We start from the raw sequence: 20,369 nt of genomic DNA on the forward strand, positions 1-20,369 counted from the left end.
AGCAGCTTTATGGATATATAAATATTCTCACTTTAAGGTTAGGTTTTACATGTATGAAGACTTTTCTCTGATGTAATGCATGACAGTGGAAACCAGTTCATTGCATTGAACATCAGTTATTCTATTTGCCATGTCGTAATAGATGCTGAAAAAGTTATTAATAATGTGATCCCTATATTACCCATAACCTTCCTACAGGGCAAACATGCACATGAGACGTTCTCTAAAGAACAAATTTAGTCACAGTTTTGCCTCTCTAGTCTAGTTTGTAAGTCACACACTCTTGGGGTCAAGGAGGTGTTTTTCACACTGTCTTCCCTCATCTCCATACAAGATTAAACCATCAATTGTGGGCTTTTACAAGACCTCATTTTAATTGAGCGTCTCCTACGGCAAGGATGTGGTTGAGTTCAATGACAGTTTTATCCATCCACATTGGATCCTTCAAGAATACAATCATCAGCACCTTGGGGCCCTTCTGACTCAGTTTGGGTTCATTCATATTAATGAAGCGGCGCTAAATTTGCCTGTGAGTGTGTTGCTGTGTTACTGCGCGTGTGTGTCTATTTCAGTTAGATATAGACACCTCAGCTCAGCACGGTCTTGAGCTCTTTGTCTCTGGAGGTCTGGGCAAGTCATTATAGCTGAAGCGGGCATAGACAATGAGAGTCAGAGCACACACACACACACACACACACACACACACACACAGATTTGAATTAGTCCACTGGGATTAGCTCAGTTTAAAAAGGAAAAGGCAGCTAAATAGGTGTGTAGTCCTTGTGCTGCTCCTATTTAGGCAAGCACTAGCAGAATTATAGTGTGCTGGCAATTTTCCTCTTCACTGAGGTTATTCTACTAGATAACAATACATTTGAAGAGACTTTACAAAGCAACTGGGCCTTTTAACACTGTCTTTCTTGATCTATGGCTCTTAGGGAATGTGTAATGGGAATAGTTGGGAAATAAGTGGTTGTCCGTGTTTAAACTTGTGCTCTCTTTGCAATTACGACAGAAGGGGTATGTGATTTGGTAATGTAGCCTGAGAAAGGAAATAAGAGAATACATTTCCTCCCCGAACTAATGCCTAAACATAATCTTTTGTCGCTTCTGGCTCTCAAAAAACTCTATCTCTGGTGTTACACGCATCCTGAAAGCAGGTGAGCAGTATTTGATTAAGAGATCATCCAAGCATCTGTGTGAATACAAATGTGCGACTAAGAGGCACTCTGCATGACAGCGGTCGCAGATTCAATCTACACTGTGTTCTCACACCCTGTAAATCTGACAGGGAAGACTGGAATAATCTCTGATCTCAGCTCAAGGGCACAGACAGCGTCCTCTTTTTATTACACCTGAGAGTGTTTTTCCTCAAGCAGGGCGGGGTGAATGACAGGTTGAGAGAGCAGACACTGAGTGTGTGAGTCTGGGTTAAAATGGATATTTATCCATTTATGCATGTGGACATGAAGACCTTCAGTTCACACACTGCAAATTGCAGATTGAATTGTAATTTTTGAGGTTGTAATTATAACTGGTTTAAATGCATTTTAGAATCATTTTGAAAGAGCAAATAACACATCTTACTCTTACAAATGAAAAATTCAGGGATTTTTCTGTTATAGCTTTACATGGTCTGGTTTAGAGCTGCAATGATTACTGATTAATCAATTACTTGACTAACTAAAGTCAAAGTTTTGACGCTGAAGTTAAAAGTTTTGTAATAAATTAACTGTAGATATATTTAATGTGGATTCTGTTAATCTTTTATATGTTAAAACTTCTTGCCATATACACAAGAGAGAAGACTTTCACCCCGTGATATTGAAATTACTCAGTCAGCTCTGTCTGAGTAACATGCACTCATCTAGGGTGTATTACACCCCGACTGATTCCAATCAGGACGAGAACCTCAAGGCTTTAATAGTTTTTGTTATGGTTGGAAGGGGACACGTGAATTAATTGCTCAACAGCCTGTCCTTCCTTAATGAATTCCTTGTACTTTGCTCTTTCGCCCTCTTAAGGAAAATGGTTACTTGGCAGCGCATAAATTTGGCAGCCCGTCCCCTAGTTCCTGGGCAACTAATAAATTAAATTTATTAGACCGGCTAAGCTATGGTCCATTAAGGAGAATGTGATGTGAGATTGCTAAATTTTCAGATTGGCTGTGCTTAATATATCGCATTAGCAATACAACAACAAGTAGCAGAGAAATGCTGTTATATCTTTGGTGCCACACTTCAGGTTTAAGAGTCAGTTGACTGACACAACATTAATCAGCAACGATTTTTATAATCAATTCATCGTTACAGTTGTTTAATCAAGCAAAAATGCCAAAAGGATCTTTGTCTCCAGCTTCTAAAATGTAAAGATTTGCTTCTTTTCTGTTTTACATCATTTTAAATTGAATATTTTTGAGCATTGGACAAAACAAGACATTTGAAAGTGTCACCAGAATTTGTTGCATTTTCCACTATTTCTACATTTCATAGACTAAAAGAGTAGTTGATTATATGGATCATATGGATGAGGACGATTATTTTCACTGTCAATTAATTTACTGATAGTTTTCTCGATTAATCGATTAATAAAAATGCCTGTGAAAAAACTTCTAGAGCTTAAGTCTTTCTTAAGTCTTTTCTTACAAGCAGCAGTCCAAAATCCCAAAATATAAAATTTACTATAATGTACGACAAGGTAAGGCAGCCTATTCTTGATCAAATCAATCATTTTTGCTTGAAAAATGATTTAAACAATTAATCTATTATCAAAATAATAACTAATTGATTAATTGACTACTCGTTGCAGCTCTAGTCGATTAATCCAAAAATAATCTAATGAAAGTGAAAAAATGAAAAGTGAAAAATGATGATCATCTTAACTTGGAATATACTGCCACACCAACAGACCACACAAAGACACAGACGAGCAGTAGAGAAAGTAACATTTTGATGCAGCTGTGGTACATCTGAACATCTCTACATTGATTTTTGCATTAAATCATAATGAACAAATTGTCGTTGCCCGAGGTAAAGATAATTTAGGCTTTCATCTCTCCTGAGCTGTTAATGCACTTTCCTCCTTTCCATCTTGGCATATTTTTTTTCTTATGATGTAACTGTGGCTCTTAAAGGTGCAGTGTGTAGAATTTAGAGGCATCTAGTGGAACGCACGCTACACACTTGGGGGGGAGGGTATTCTGCAACATCACCGCTAGATGCCACTAAATCCTACACACTGTACCTTTAAGTGCAACGCTTTGAAATGTTTTAACCCCTGGAGCCGATCCATCACTTCCACCTAACCACATGCTTTATATCTGTGCAAGCAGCTGGAAAACAAACCGACAGCTGCCACCTGCTGAAACTACTTGTACATCTGTTTCAAAACTTGACTTCCTCAGTCATGAGGAAACAGACAGCAGCATAAAATGTGGGTAGTAACGACTGGAAGCCATCAGAGGTGGAATCACATCACATATCTCTCCTGCAGTACTCACATTTTAACGCTGAGCTGAAAGGATTAGGTGATATATATATGCAACTATATTGATATTCCATTAATGGTTTAAGTGAGTGGTTCTCAATCTGTGGGTCAGGCCCACATAAAGGGTTGCAGGTTATATCTGAGAGGTCACGAGAAGATTAAGAAGATATGAAAGCAGAAAAAACATGTTTCTACTTCCAGAAATGTGTTTCATTATTCTTTAACCTTTGCATTTTTTCTTGTGATTTACTGGAAAATTTTCAGTGTTTCAAGCCTTTTAAAAATTATTCCAAAGTAATCCAAAAAACAAGAGAAAAAATGGTCACAGCTGATAACATACTTCACTTTAAGGGGTCACAAACTGAAAAGGTTCGGGAACACTGGTTTAAGATATTTTTATCATCTGGTTCCAGCCTCTTCATTGTGAGGATTTGTGATATTTCTTTGTCTTATGTGACAGTAAACTTTGGATTTGAACAACTGGTTAGACAAAACCAGACATTTGAAGATGCCACCTTGGGCTGTTGGAAATTACAACAGACATTTGTTACTATTATCTGCCATCTTATAAACCAAATGATGGGAGCTGCAATCAACAGAAAATGAAGCAGCAACTATTTTGATAATCGAATAATCCTTTTAGTCATTTTTTAAGCAGAAATATAAAACATTTGCTGGTTCTAGCTTTTCAAGTTTGAGGACTTGAAGCTTTCCTGTGTCATACATGATATTAAACTGAATGTTTGGATTGCGGTCTGTTAGTCAGACAAAAAAGACAAATGACATTGTTGGTCGCAGCCCTACTTTTGTGTAGTTTTATGAATATGAATAAAAGGGCATGAAATGAAAAACACACTTGGTTTATAATAGTTATGTTTAATCATAAATCAATACAGATATATTTTAATATACTATATTCATTACTATTATAAATTATTCCTTCACCAACAGATTTGCTAACCGTGCAAAAATATCTCCATCAGCACTCTGCTCCACAAGCACACAGGTGCACACACACCACACCTGCAAGCCGCCATGTGCGATCAGCCACTGAGCAGCTCCTCTAAAAGCAATCAGGAGAGAAGTACACAGCTAACAGGCACCTCTGCAGTACTTACTGAACACAGAACTTTCCACAAGACCACTGCTCTATATTTTAGACTGCTGTCAGCACACATACTGAAACAAATGTCCTGCCCTTTAAGCAGCACTCTCTCGACTGTGATCAAGTCATTGAGAAAAATTGCAAAAAATCCCCCGAGAAGCACAGAAACACGGGGATGGATTCATGTTGTGTGAACTGGTCAGATCAGATAAGCCTGGGTATATTAATTATTATAGGGCTGCAACTAACGATTATTTTCATTATCAATTAGTCTGTTGCTGTTGTTTAATCTGTTTTCTTGATTCATTGATTGACTTGTTTGGTCTGTAAAATGTCAGAAAATGATGAAAAATGTCAATCACTGTTTCCCAAAGCCCAATATGACACAGTCCACAACCCAAAGATATCCAGTTTACTGTCACAGAAGACTAAAGAAACCAGAAAATATCCACATTTTTTCTTCTTAAAAAATGACTCCAAATGATTAATAAATTATCAAAATAGTTTGCGATTCATTTAATAGTTGGCAATTAATCAATTAATCAACTAATCATTGCAGCTCTAAATTATTATGCTGTGTGATTTGCATCAGTGCCCATAATCTAATTTCCATGCATGGTAAAAGCTGCAATGCAAAAGTTCACAATGCATTTAAGATAAAATGAGGATTACTTATGTTTTTTGTTTTGTTGTTTTCAGAAATTTGTATTTTACGTGCAAATGCTGAGACAAACAAAGCAGCAGTAAAAGAAGCCAAATGACAAACAGATCACCATAATTACTGCAAAGTAGCCTACATACATGAATTTTAACAATGAACAAGTTCTTGAAAAACAGTCCCTCTTAGCTCAATAAAATAAAGGAAAAACAGTCTCATTGACAGTAAGTAAAGCACCTGAAGCACCTGAATTATCAACTTTAATTAATTACTCATCCCTGAAACACTGTAGACATGCCTGACAGCTTTTGTCCTACAAACAGTTTGGCCATGTTAACTTCAGCAACAGTAAATAAACTCTGTCATCAGTGATTGATGCCTCATACTCACATCTCTGGTTGCGGCGCCTGCCTTTGTACATGGTCATGTCGAGAGGGAAAACACGGGTGAAGCTCCGCTGTGGTTGAGCCGACTTTGCTTCCTTCTCTTTCTCTCTTTCTCTCTCTCTCCCAAAAATAGACAGACAGCCGGTGTACTTGCAGCTCCAGCTGAGCCGCTTCAGACCGTACCATTTGTCAAACTATCCCAGGGGGAAGTCTTGCCTCAAATACTCAAGTCATGCTCCAAACGCAGCAGCACAAATTGAACAAAAAATCCCCCTTTTTGCCTCTGTGTCGCACAGATTAGGTGGAGAGAAATTACAATAAGTTTAATTATGATCCTTTATAAATTATTCAGGCGAATTGGCTTCCAAAAAGACTCTTTTTTTCTTTTTTTTTGTGCTGAAAAGAAAATCTAGCAATGGCAATTAGAGTGAGTCAAGACAAGAAGCAAACTTTAAGTGAATGTTAAACAAAATAGAGACGAAACTAATGTACATGTTGGCAGAGCTGTAGCCAGGATTTTAAAGTCCAAGCCCCCCCCCCCCCCCCCCCCCCGTTTGCAAACTCTTTGCATTTTCATATTATTCAGTTAACTATTCATGTAGATTTTTTTAATAAAGTTTTGGTACAGAAATACTGAATCTATGAGTTATTTATTTACTGGCCCAAAAGTACATGGATTTTCTATTTTAAACAGCTTGTAAAATACTATCTGTGGGCCCGCAACTAACGATTATTTTCACTATCGATTTATCTACCAGTTATTTTCTTGATTAATAGTTTGTTCTATAAAATGTAAGCTGTACGTTCCCGGAGCCTAAAGAAAGGTCTTTAAATGTCTTGTTTTATCTGACCAACAGTCTAAAACCCAAAGATATTGATTCACCATCACAGATGACTTAAAAAAACTGAAACTATTCTTAATAGAGAAGCTGACACCAACATTACGTTGGTTTGTACAACTTTGGTGTTGGTCAGATAGTGTACAGTGGGTTTATCAGATTTTTTATGCTCAAAACATCTGCCTGCTGCATCTGAGACTGAAACAAAATGGTAAAGTTGAGGGCGGTAAAACCAAAACAATGAGCTGAAAGATGCTAAAATGCTCCGTAGAGCTGAGAGGAACTGCAGAGTCAGGTGATCCCTTTCTGTGGGTTCATCACTATGAGGGACTGGTCACAGTCATGCATGCGTACATACTGTACACATACACACTTACACTTTCGCACTTTTATGCCACAATCATGTACAATACTGTACATTCACATGCACACAGTCTTTTTTGACTATGTCTATTTTGTTGTTTTTTATCTCAAATTTTTAAAATCCATTTGTTATTTAGTTGTTTAAGGAACAGCGCCTGCAAATTAGCCCTTTATACACAACATGTGTTGTGTTTCTTTTTCAGATAACAATGTTTATCTGTATTGTCCCTGTTTATGGGACTATTTCAAGAGCAATGCACGTCTTTTCTTTATACAGGAAGATGCTACTTTCTCTTAATCCAATTAAGCTTTTTTGGCATGATATTTTGATCAAAAAACATGTTGCCAAGGCATAAACGGTAACTAATCAGAAAAAGAAAGAAGGAATTCTGTGTTTTAAATGATATAAAAGTCATGGAAATGTCCTGCACCAAAGCATGCCTTCCTTTATGACTCTCTGTCACACACACACACACACACACACAATTCAACCTCAATTCAAAACACATTTGTAGCAAATTAACCAAAAAAAAAAAACCTAATCAAGAGAGTCACAAGTGAATGACTCCTATTTGATATTCAAGGTTCATCTTAGACTCTTACATCCTGCTTTTTCTTCCCTTAAAACCTGCAGAAAAATCCTGTTTGACCCCACTAGTCAAACAGCGCTCTTTCATCTGTTGGAATGGTAAATCAGTTTGCTATCGCCACTGTCTCCTATTCAACTCTCTCTCTCTCTTTTTAAAAAAAATAATTTAAAGTGGATGGGCTGTGGACTTAGGAGACAGATTGAAAAGCTGAGCACCCAGAGGGAAGCAGCCTACTGATTCTCCAGCTGTTGCAGCATTTGGGCTGTGTTGTAGATGAAGCCCTGTAATTGTAATATCTAATTACACTGACATGGGGTTTGCAGCTGTCTCGCGCACAGCCTGACATCTTAATAGTCCCCCAGCTTTTCGAAGAAACATTAATGAGACAATTATCTGATGAGACAAGAGAAAAATGGTAAAAACAGAATAACTAAAAGATGTTGTATGTGCTTGTGCTTTTGATTTTTTTAAAAATATTTTTCTCTTCATTCTCATCTCTTAATACAAAACAATCCATGTGTCATCAGTTAACAAGTTGTTTAAAACTGCTGCAAAAAAAACATAAAGCTTATCACTAAAAAATGTCACTTTTCATGGCATAAAATGAAAAATCGGTGCAGGAGTTTTACTGCTGAGGATACAAATGAATCATACATGCTGTGGGACAATATAAGATGTCCCAGTTTTGGTGGCGTCGCCCTCACTGCTATTCTCTCAGCACCATCTAGTGTTCATGAAGATGGAAAATTCATGAAGTGAAACCAGAGAAAATTGCCTGCTAGAGAGAGAACAAATCCATATTACAAACAGGGTAGCTGTTTGATTATAACGTAATGTTTGATATATGATAATTAATTTAACATTATCCTTTCAAATGAGCAAAAGAGCTGTGGTGGGGTTTTTTTCTCCAGAATTTCAAATAGACAGTTATCTAAAATAGAGAAACCTTTCCCAGCAACAGCTTTTTTAAACTTGAAAATAAATATGCAATACGTTTTTTGAGCTTCATCAAATCATATTCTTTAAATTCATGAGAGCTCAACTTTATGTAACCAACAGTTTCCAATCATGCATGAAGACTTTACACCACCTTGGATTTAAAGCTCTGTTCTGCACTAAGTATTTTAACCACAGTGAGGCGCTCAAAGACTACAAGTCAGCAGTCACACATGAACGCTCTTACACATTATAAACCAGAGATGATGGGAAAGCAGATATGATCACAGTACGCACTGCTTTTAAAAAATGAACCTTTAAGTATCAGTACATCTTTGTCCAGATTTTATCCACAAAAGCTGACACTAAGAGAAGAAATGCTGAGTTAGTGAAACAGTGCTGTGCTGTTCATCACCAGCAGACATCTTCATCTGGATCTAAGTAGCTGCTGTCTCAGGCCAACCACCAGTGTGATTGAATGTCACTTTTACTTGCATGAACTACTTAAAGTCATTGTGTAGGCTATTCAGTCATGTCCGAAGGAATTTAATTGAGTAAAGCAATCGCTGGAGCTTCAGTATCTCGCAGCTATTAAATTTACTCAAGCATGGGACAGCGTGTGGGCCGAGCCGCACGCGGCATACTCAGAGCATTAAAGGTTTGAATCTGACCTTGTGACCTTCCCGTCACATGTCTACTACAGCCCTGTCACCAGCAGGTCTCTAAGGTCCTCTGATCAGGGTTTGCTGGTTGTTCCTCGATCTGAGCATAAAACTAAAGGAGACGATGTTTTTGAGGTTATGGCTCCTAAACTTTGGAAGTCTCTCTCTTTGGATTTAAGGTCTGTGGACACCTTTAAAAAGAAGCTAAAGACTCATTTGTTTAGACTTGCCTGTATCTATTTTTTCTATTTTCTATTTGTTTTTTATTGTGTTTTATGTCTGTATGTATGTTTGTGCTTTATTTCCTCTGTGAAGCACTTTGTGACGTCTCTGCCTCTCAAAAGCTGCTATATAAATAAAGTTACTTACTTACTTACTTCATACCTTTACACAACTGCCTCTCCTGTCACATCTCATTGTGTGTAATTTAATAAAAAAAAAAAAGGAATGTGTTCAAGAAAATATCAAGAATTCACATCTCGTGCAGACTGCGCCCACCTCTGACAATATAGTTCCAGAGCCTAATCAAATATAAAGTTCATGTTTAAAAGATAAGGTGTGTAAGGGTTAAATTTCAAAGGGGCAGCAGAGAATAAAAGCAGAAAAGATGATTTCCAAAGCAGAGGGAGACGTTACAGTAGGCTCCTACAGTATACCCCTGACACTTACGGTGCATTGTTAATATACTGAATTTATTGCATGTGTGCGTGTGTGTATGAGGGAACTGTGTGTGTCCACAGATGTTTACAGGGAAACTATGAAGTGCAGCCAGTGGAGCCGCAATATGACGTGCTATGGAGAGGAACAGTTCACTTTTGTTGCTGTACGAAGCTCTGTGGGATTTTAGCTCTCACCACCTTTGTTCAGAAGACACACATTCACCTGAAAGCTTCTCAGCTAGATATGCTTTTGAGCCCTTAATGTAACTTCCCTCCTCTGGGGAAACACAGTGTGACAGTTGTATTTCTCAGGAAATATAACTGTGTGGTTTTGTGGTTTGTCAGTACATAACAATGACAGAAGCAGCTTTAACAGGACATATGCTTTTCCTGTTATTTTTATACTGTTATGATGTCGGATGTCTACGTTAAACATGGTCAAAACAGAACAGAAACAGCAACAGAAAAGTAGTTATGAATGTGATTCATTGTTCTCATTATTTAGGTTCTATGAACCTAACGGCCTTAACAACATACAGCTTTTTTCAGTGCCTACCAAAGTTTATGGCGACATACTTGATTAATGTTGGATATAAGACCTGAAATGCATCCTTAAAATAATTATCTGGAAAAAAAGACCAAAATTGAATGAAGCAGCCAATGCAACAAGTAGGGACGCATTGATCCAATCTGCCGGATTAGTATCAGCGTTGATACTGAATATCAAGTGGATTGGGTAAAGGCCATGAAAAGACCGAGCTACACTGAATACAGTTTTCTTTTTCTTTATACTGACATTTTATAATGTCAGTATCATTATAAAATTCAGTCTATCTGTTATCAGTTACAGTCACTGATGTACGGCGGCCACAGCAGTCTCTGGCCTCATGTTACCTTACATAAAAATGATGAAATCCACTATGTCCCTCACAGCAAGATTTGTGACAAAGACACCACTTTTATCAGATCAGTATCCTGAGTCGAGGTATCGGGAAAGAAAAAATTGGATTAATGCATCCTTTGCAATAAGAGTTTTTTTAGGATTACAAATTACCTGAAACACTTAAAGGATCATTCCAGTTTATTCTAACTTGGGTCTTATTTTTTTTCTAATTTTAGCTGTTAATTGTATCAGCTATGATAACATTGTACACATCATGAGATTAGGAAACACAGGGCAAAAAAAGTGAGCAGCCATACAGTAGGACAGGCTGTAATCAAGCCAACAGTTTAGCCAGATTATCTAAACTAATGTATATGGAGGTAAACGCACCCAAATTGTCAGTAATAATCCCTGTAATATCGCACTCAATAAGTATCACTAGAGTACGACGGGTCAAAGCTGAAGCAGGAAGTGCTTTGTGGAAACTATGATGGATGTTTACAACAGACAGTTTGATCAATTAATCATGTTTTCCTTTGTTTTCTTTTTCTAAATGAAGCTTAGCCAAAGTTCAGTCAGGAAGACTACTTTTTGCATGCCAGGTGTAATTTTATCACTCATACCTCCCTGTCATTCTCATTTCTCACACATGCTCAATCATTTCCTAGCTGTCAATCCATGGGGGTACTTTGAGTTTCAGCGGTCACCAGCTGATCATCTCTACCGAACAGCACGTCAACACCTTTTCATTGTTAACCTACCATCTGGCTGCTGTCTTTTTAAATATGTCTGTCTCTCTCTGCTTTAGTCTAGCATGCTGCCGTTATGCGCGCCCCTCCACCTCCCCATCTCCACCCGGTCTCCAGAGCAATTCATCAGCTATCAGCCTCATCTCAAGTCATCTACCACCACCACCACCACCACTGCTGCGGCTGCTCAGGGATGATGTCCCTGTGGAGTCCAAGCGCCAAAGACTATCATTTCTATCTGTATAATAAACATCATATTTTCTCATTCAATTGTCTCTCCTGATTGAAATAAGTTTGGAAAACCTCTAGTGACTCTGTCATGTTCTCAGATCTCAGCAATTAACTTAGTGAGTATCATGTTATTGTGACTGATAGTAATGGTGGCCATAACGGTGAAAATAACACCAAACAAACAGAGAGACCAGTTGCAGAGTATCAGTAATAAAGTTCTACAATAATAGTTCTTGAGTCGCATTATCATAAAGAAAATCACTGTGAACACAACTCAACCTTCAAGATTTACCACTGCTATATGTGTGATTTTACAGCCAGAAATGCATGAAACTGGGCAAACGGAGGCTGGAATTACAGATGTGACCCTGCAGTGCTCTTATTCATATTTAATGAGAGAGCAGAGCTTAGGGAGGACTTTTATTTTCCGTGGAGGAGGTCGTGAACTAATCAATAAGTAATATAAGGAAGATTTACAGGGATCTACTGAACACCCATGAGACCTGGGCTCTGAATGTTTCCTCCTTGATGCTGTCTTTTGGTTCTGTCTGTGTCTGCTGCTTTGCTACTGCTCTTTCTCCTCATCTTTTCAGTCTTATCTTTATATTCAAGCTCGTCCCGTGTCCTCGCTGTTGTCTCGCTGTATTTAACTCCTAAAAATAGATTCTGTATCTTAGTATCGTCACATTGGCTATACGTCTCCATCTCATAGCTATCTTTAAGGTTTTACTGGTCAAATTTAAGATTGTAAACAAGATAAATCACATAACCTTTGACCATAACCTACCATCTGGCTCCAGTACTATAGGAGCCAGATGGTAGCTTGAGGTAATATTGGCAATATTGATAAAAAAATAAGAGTTGATCATTTCAAGCCATTTAGTCTCCAAGAGTTTGAAATAATGGGCCATTTTCAATCTTAAAGCTCATATTTTTATGGACTCGCTTTTATGAAATTATATCTTATTATTGGTATTGACGTCTTTTATGACTCTTGCTTATATACACTATTGCTTTTGCAGTCAGTTTTATGTGTTTTACAGCACATACAGAGCTTTGTTTTGTTATAAAGTTTAGAAAAATGCTGTTTTTATTACATTTAGAGGCATTACATGTTTTAAAACTAAACATGCATGTTTCATTTACCAGAGAACTTGCCAATTACAGCGTGGTTATTAGGATGTAAATAAAATCCATACTGGGTACGTAGATTTGGACAAATATGTTAGTACAAGAGGACGAGAGGATAGGGAATAAGGGAGTAACAGCTTATTGTTTGAGGGGATTGTTACTGAGACAGAAATAATTGAGAAAACATGTGTTGGTAGTGTAACTAAATTAGTTGTGGTTTAATTTATTTGAAAATTATGATATATTTACAAAATATATTCTTTGGGAAATTACAATGTAAAAGTTTTAAATAATGTGTGGCGTACTTGTAATATAACTAAGTACATTTACTCAAGAACTGTACTTTTTTGAGGTACTTGGATTTGAGTGTTTATTCATATACTTAAATTTTATGCTGTTTTTATACTTAAAAGTTTTTGTCACTGGTTTCTTCTCAAATACGGATAAGTGTGTAAAATTACAAGGCATTGTTATAGATAAAACCAATGGTTCCCAAACTTTTTGACTTGTGAACTCTTACAAAAAAAGTCTACTTGGGCCCCTTTGTCACATGTTTCACACGTTTGTGACTGTTAGTAGTTTCTACTGAGGAGCGTTTGCCCCTCTGAACTCCTCAGATGGCTTCATTTTAATAATACCTGAGCCACAAAGAGGTAAAATTGTCCAATATTTCACAAAAGAGCAACAATTTAGTAAAAGTCCAAAAGACAAATATAAATTTGTGAAGCAGAACATTTTTTTTCTTTCTTTCCTGTCCCATTAATCATTTCATGAACCCCACAGATTTATTTGAGTGAGCCTTTGGACGGGACGGCCCCAAGAAACAGCAGAGGATGAAAATCTTGTTCACCCCTCTTACAGTTAATATCGGTACCCAGAATATAATGCGTTACCTAGTGATTGTCCAGCAATGACCCTGGCGTTCTCTCCACCTACGGCTGCCCTGGCGTTCCTCTCGCTGGCATACTGAACGAAGGCGTAGCCCTTGTGCACAGAGCAGCCCACAATCTTGCCGTACTTGGCAAAGATGGCCTCGATGTCGGCCTTGGTTACCACAGCCGTGTTGAGGTTGCCGATGAAGACGCGGGAGTTGAGGGAGCGTGGGTCATTCTTGTTAGTCACGTTGCTGGTCTGGGTCTTCCCAGTCATCCTAGTCCTGCAGCACTGCCTGCTGGGAGACACAGAACACACTGCTCAGAAAGCCAGGAAGGTTAGATTATAGAGGTTACGCACAGAAAGCCAAACAGACAGCAGCAGTGGGATGTAAACAGTGGTCAGAGCTGGAAGTATACGTTGTAGATAAATGCAATTCCATCTTTGTTTTTATAAGTCCCTTTTAAACCCCACTGGATGGTCAAAAAAAAGAAAAATGTGTTCTTTTCTTCAGCAGATATAAGATTTTCTTCACCTAGCAGGGCCAATGTACTGGTCACAGCAAAAGGCTGATTTATGGGATCATATTTCATTATTTGTTCAAAAGATTTCAGAACTGAAAAACTAAACACTGGAGAGCTACGGTTTCAGTGAATCATAGCAGGCTGCAACGAAATATTCTCTTTAACACTGATTAATCTGCCAATTATTTTCTTGATTAATTGATGAATTGTCTTGTGCATAAACTGTCAGAAAATATTGAAAAATGTCCATCCTAATGTCTTCAAATTGCTTGTTTTTGTCCAATCAACAGTTCAAAACCCAAACAAATTCAGTTCAATAACATAGAGGACTAAGAAAGTCAGAAAATATTCACATTTTAGAAGTCAAAATGCTTAAAAATGACTTAAATGATCAAAATAGTTGATTATTCACTCATCTTTTCAGCTCTCTCATTAGAATATAGTACAGTTTTAGTTATCCAATCATCCTCACCTGTACTCTCTATCATCTTTCCATGTTTGTCTTAACTGAGGTCCAAGAAACATGCAAGCTGAGGCAGACTGCTGTCTGCAGGAGGTGAGAGGAACTCTGACATGGCAGCAGTGATTCTGAGGTGTGAATCTGACAGATCTCACTATATATGAGAACTGTGTTCCCACATTTGAAAATAGCACATCACACTGAAGTCGCAAGTGTCTTCACGTGCTGTTTTGGCCTCTTTTTTTTTCTGAGTCTCCTCCATGTGTAATGCCTTTACATGCTGGTCAGTCATCCTCCAGGTATTCTAAGTATTAACAGTGCAGATCATACATGCACCAATTACATCTCTTTATCACTTTCAAACAGAAACCAGGTCAACTGAAAAAAGGATTTCATTGGACCCTTTAAATAAATTCGCCCGCGGGTATAAGGCTGACAAATCATCTCATCTGGGCCCTTTAGTGATCGCACTCTAAACATGAGCAGTCGTTCATGAGGTTTTTACAGCCCCCTGCAGCCTGCACTGGAAGTGTCTCCATAGCAATTCACAGGGTGGATTGTGGCACGTACACTCAAAGATGAAGGAAGTACCTCTCAGGTCGCTGCTTCTTGGAATTCCCTGATGGTGCTTATTTTTTGTATGTTTCTATTTGTGTACACGTCTGTAATGAGGCTTTTTTAACCCAGATTCCACAAACTGTAGACACATTATTATCACAGATGAAGCTCTTATGAGGCTGTAAGGGCAGTCGGAGAGACTTCCGTCAAGGAATTGAGAATTTATAGCGAATGGTTACACAGTCAGATTTAGCAGAGAAGGCTCTGCTGTTTGAGGGAGCTCTCAAGGAACCGGAGCTGCAATGAGGAATCTTCTGGGAGAGCTAATCTCAATAATTAATATACATGAACATTAATCAACAAAATGAAATACCACAGAAAGAGGAGGTCAGGGAGGTGGAGGGAGCTGCAGCAGCAAATGGAGTTGACATGAGCGAATTAGCAGAGACAACAGGTTATAATGTCCGAGGTCTACACCTGCATGAATATAAATGGATGTAACTGGCCACACAGCTGTGAATGAGTCATCAGAGAATGAGAATCAGCTGATACAAGCTCAACTTCAGTGCCGTCCTCCAAACTAATGCTACGTTTAATTCATTTTGGGCTACAGTGTCTCAGTGTTTAGCGCTGTCACCTCACAGCAAGAAGGCTTTTATATTAGAGCTCAAACAATTAATCAAATTAAAGTTAATCTGCAAATATTTTGATAATCGATTCATTGTTTATTTTTCAGCTTCTCAGTCACGAGGTTGTGCTGCCTTATGTGACTGTAAACTACACGTCTTTGGAGTTTGGACAGTAAGCCGGACAAACCAAGCAATTTGAAGACCTTGGACCTTTGTTGGGACATTTTACTGACAAAATGATCAATCAGTCATTAATTTATTAACTGAAGGTGTTCCAGTTTCCTCCTCCTGTGGTCCAATAAACTGCAGCTCAGGGCCCAAATTTATCAAACAATTAAAAGTGAAGTTTTGGATTTAAGCGATAAAATTTCAAAAAAAAAAATTTAAAAAAAACTTTCACTTTTACATTACTCACAAACCTATATGTAAAAATGAAATCCATTTATCAATTTATCATTTTCTTTTGACTTGAAATTGCTTTAATATGATTAAATCTAAGAGCAGCAGTGCAGCAATGTAAATATTTGGGCACTGTCCTAGATGAGAAGCTCAAATTTGATGCAAATACAGATGCTATATGTAAAAAGGCAAATCAATAGCTGTTCTTTCTAAGGAATCTGCAAAGTTTTAATGTGGACATGACACTGATAAATATGTTTTATTCTTCTTTTACTGACTCTGTCATTTCTTTTGCTATGATTTGCTGGTTTGGCAGTCATAGTCTTAAAAATAGGAACAAACTGGAAAAAAAATTGTCAAGCTGTGCTGCAAGATTACTAGCGCTACCCTTAATGGTCTTCAGCACTTCTATGAAATGAGGGTCACCTCAAAAGCACAGATTGTTGTTTTTGAACCCTCAACATCCTTTACATGTTGAGGTCAAGTTGCTTCCATCAGGGCGGAGGTTTTGTCTCCCCAAAGGTAGCACTAATAGATACATTATTCCATCTGCTATTGGTTTTTTTAACAAACTATAACCTCAGATGTCATCGTGTCTTTCTTTTTCCATGATTCATGGTGACAGTGTAGGAGATTTGGATCTTGTGATCTGTGTGATTATGTTGTATTTGTGTTGGACTGTATTGTCTGTAAAGCAAATTGGGGACATTAAAGTTTTTGAATCTGAATCTAATGTAAAAGTGCTGCAGATCCCAGGTGGCTGCAGCACAGAGACAGAAGTCAGCACACATCTACTGAAACATGTTTAGGAATGACATGTACAAAATATAACCGGTCATCATAAATAATATGAGGCAAAATGTTTAATTCAGAATAGGGTCGTTTTTGGCTACTGTTTGAAGCAGCTTCTTTTCTTCACAGTATTAAATTCTCCTTCTCTAGATATTATATGTTTTCTCTGATGTACCTTCGCTACCAGCAGCAGAATTCCCCCCCAGCTCCACTTTGTTGGTTTCATTTCAGCCAATTACCTAATCTATTATCCCTATTTATATATCATACATATGTTAGGTTGTTATTATTTTCATGCGTGACCTGTTACTGGATATATTAGAGATTTCACATAATTAAAACAAACTTTTTAAGACCTTGTTTTTGCAGATTGACTTACCACTAAGAAAAATGTGAGAATTTCTATAAAAAAGAATAACCAATGGGGCAGATATGGGGTGAAGCCTTGTCTCTGATTAAAGGTGTTAAAAGTTACTCTTACACTTCAGTATGAGTTGCAGTAAGTTGCTTGATAAGTGTGTCTTGTTCTCTCTTTTTTAAGCAAAGTCTTTTGATCCTGAGTCTCTGCTCTTTAGACGATTCTCAAGTGTAATTCTTTGAAGTTTGATTGTAATATTTTTGGGCAGCGAAATCGCTTACAGCAAGAAGAACCTATGGACTTACTGAGCTGAGCTAGCATACAACACTTCATATTCAGTATTTAATTTTTAATTGCCACTGGTCAACTTTTTAACCGCATGAGACTTTACTACATGTACTGTGTTGTCCTTTTATGTGCACTTGATCTTCTTAGATATACTTTATCGTATCTCTACGGGTGCTATACACCAGCAAAAGACACATTTCCATTATGGACATTTAAGTTTTCTTGAATCTTCAATCTTAAAGATTATTGTCTGTATTTTGTCCCCTTAATTCCAGTTTTCTCCTCTGGGACAAAGAAAAGCAACTCAGGTGAACTGGAGGCTTATTTTAATCTGTTAATGTTTTATGCTTTCTAGGATCAAACCAAAACCAAAAACATAACAGGAGTCTGAATAGGAAAAAGTATGTATAGAAAAGGGATGGACAGACATGACAACATCTATAGATATTCTCTAAAAACACATTCCTATACTGTACATTTTCCCTGTTGAAGATGGGGGGGCAGGCATGCAGAATGGAAACCTTACACACACATATACACACATACACACACAAAAGCACACAAACACAGACATGTGCCAATACTCTCTGCAGTAGATCTCCTCTCAGACACACTTCACATCACAATTTTCCCCATCCTACCTCCTCTTTACTTGAATCCTTTGACTCAACCCACACATAATCCAGTCTAAATCTCCTCTGCTGTTCTTAAAAAAAAATCTCCTTTTTGCACGACGCAGAATGGAAGATAATTTAACACCGCTGCGAGTCCCATAATGTGGCGATGCTGTCATTGAGTTTTTTTGGAACTGATTAACTTAATTATCAACAGAGCAGTGGACTAAAAAGCTCACCAGTCAATCCAATCAAATCAAATCTCATTCACCCTGTCTCTACCTTTGAACAGCCTCACAGCTCCGGCACCTAACCCAAAACCACTAAGTGACTGATGGATATGAAGTGCATTGAATGGTCTCTTTAAGGCAAATGTACAGAGGTGAGGCCATTAGATGGTTGATTAAGCAAGCAAGAGCAGATTTTTAAGCAGATTTAATAGGTGAAAATGTGAGTTCCCTAATTTAAGCCCATGCTGAGCTGGGATTTAGTGCCAAATGAAAGCTTTGGCCTTTCCTCATTAAATACTAGTTGAAATGTTTGAATGAGCAGTGTATAGTTATAAGGAGTCAGGAAAAAGTGAATAAAAGGAGAAAGTTCGGAGGTTTTTCATATGTATATTCACTCTTTGCTGCATAGAGTTGAAAGCGGAGACGTGTGGCCCATGTGTAAAGGTAAAGTCACCTGTTTTTTTACGTCTAAGTTTCTAAGAGTGTGGGTGTAAAAGAAAGCGCACAAGCTCAAAAGGGCCACTCAGCAGGTTACCGATCACATCCTGTAGTTATAAAACTTCTAAGAACTGCACTTGAGACTGCTCTGAAGAGCTAAAAGTAAAAAAAAAAGTTTTTCACTGAGACTAAAGACTAAAACACTTTTACCAAGTGATTCACTCCCACTTAAAGCGAAGTGTACAGTAAGTGTAACCTTTAAGAGCAGCTCTCAAGTGATCACATGATTAATCACATGTATGAACAGAGCAGAAATAGCTGATGAGAGACTCAGATTTACCCTACATGAGCCCCATTGTTATACATATACATTATTATTTTACAAATCTTATGTGGCTTTAATTTTCAGCCACTCTTCAGGGATGGCTATCTGTCTGTTGTCTACCACTTCAGTCATGACTGAAATATCTGAACAACTACTGCATGGATTGCTATGACGTTTTGTATAGCTATTCACAGTTAACGTAGAATGAAGCTTGTTGACTTTGGTGATCCCCTGACTGTTCCTCCAGTGTCTTTTTTGATGTTAACATTTTTAGTTTTGACTGAAATGTCTCCTCATTTAATGGATGAATTACCATGAAATCTGGTGCAAACATTCATGTCATAAACTAATGACATTCACATCAGCCTCAGCTGTACTTTGTGTTTATTGCTAATTAGCAAATGTTAGCACGCTGACACGCTAAATTAAGAAAGTGAACATGTTAAACATTACACCTGCTAAACATTAGCATGCACACTAAAAATCACTGGGTTAAAACTCACCCAGTTTGGGTCAATGTAGCATAAATAAAACATTGGGCTAACTTGAGCAATCTGCTATTTTGACCCAGTGTTATACACAACACGCTTTAGCTGAAAACTGTCACAAATTTATTGTTCCTTGTACAAAATGATGTGCATATGACATTCAAGAGATACAAAAGTTATTAACAATCATCAACAAACCGTGATATGTCAGTTTAAAAAGAGCACAGTAGATTATAACAAGCTATAGTTTGGGCTAATAACCCAACATAAAATAAAAAATAACACTAAAACTGGGTCAAAACGATCCCAACCCCTCAAACCCAGTATTGTGTTGGTGCTATATTGACCCAAACTAGGTAAAATTATATTTTTTATTTAATTATGTTATTGTTGTCATTGTGCGCATGTTAGCATGCTGATGTTAGCATTTAGCTCAGAGCAGTGCGTCTTCAAAGAGCCATTAGCATGACTCTTACTTTTGTTACTTTTGTTTGTCACTTTAAGTCCAAAAAAAAAAGGAAACTCCCTTTAAGCAGTTTGATAAATATTGGCACATTATCATAATAGCCTGGAGGCACCTATCATACCAAGCAAAAGCAGCTATGGACCAGAAAAACATCAATCTGCTTCTAAAGTGTTTCTGTCTGTTACTGAGTTTCAAGCTTGATGCAGAGTTGCACAAGACATTAGTTCAGCTAATGGTTTGTACTTTTCT

The 20,369-nt window shown here is 37.6% G+C and overlaps 1 protein-coding gene across 8 annotated transcripts in view; it reads right to left on the bottom strand.

Moving 5' to 3' along the window:
* LOC121908783 (RNA-binding Raly-like protein) overlaps positions 1 to 20,369 on the bottom strand; it is a 48,046-nt gene that overhangs the window by 18,350 nt on the left and 9,327 nt on the right. For 4 of the 8 annotated variants that reach the window (XM_042429062.1, XM_042429063.1, XM_042429068.1 and 1 more), the window contains one exon: positions 13,572 to 13,846. In XM_042429062.1, the coding sequence (XP_042284996.1) occupies positions 13,572 to 13,827 (256 nt within the window). In that variant the 5' untranslated portion in view covers positions 13,828 to 13,846. Of the gene's footprint in view, positions 1 to 13,571; positions 13,850 to 20,369 lie in introns of all 8 variants that reach the window. The other 4 variants (XM_042429066.1, XM_042429064.1, XM_042429067.1 and 1 more) reach the window with 1 other exon arrangement.

This window comes from Thunnus maccoyii, chromosome 12, assembly GCF_910596095.1.
Source record: "Thunnus maccoyii chromosome 12, fThuMac1.1, whole genome shotgun sequence".
NCBI classification, from domain to species: domain Eukaryota; kingdom Metazoa; phylum Chordata; class Actinopteri; order Scombriformes; family Scombridae; genus Thunnus; species Thunnus maccoyii.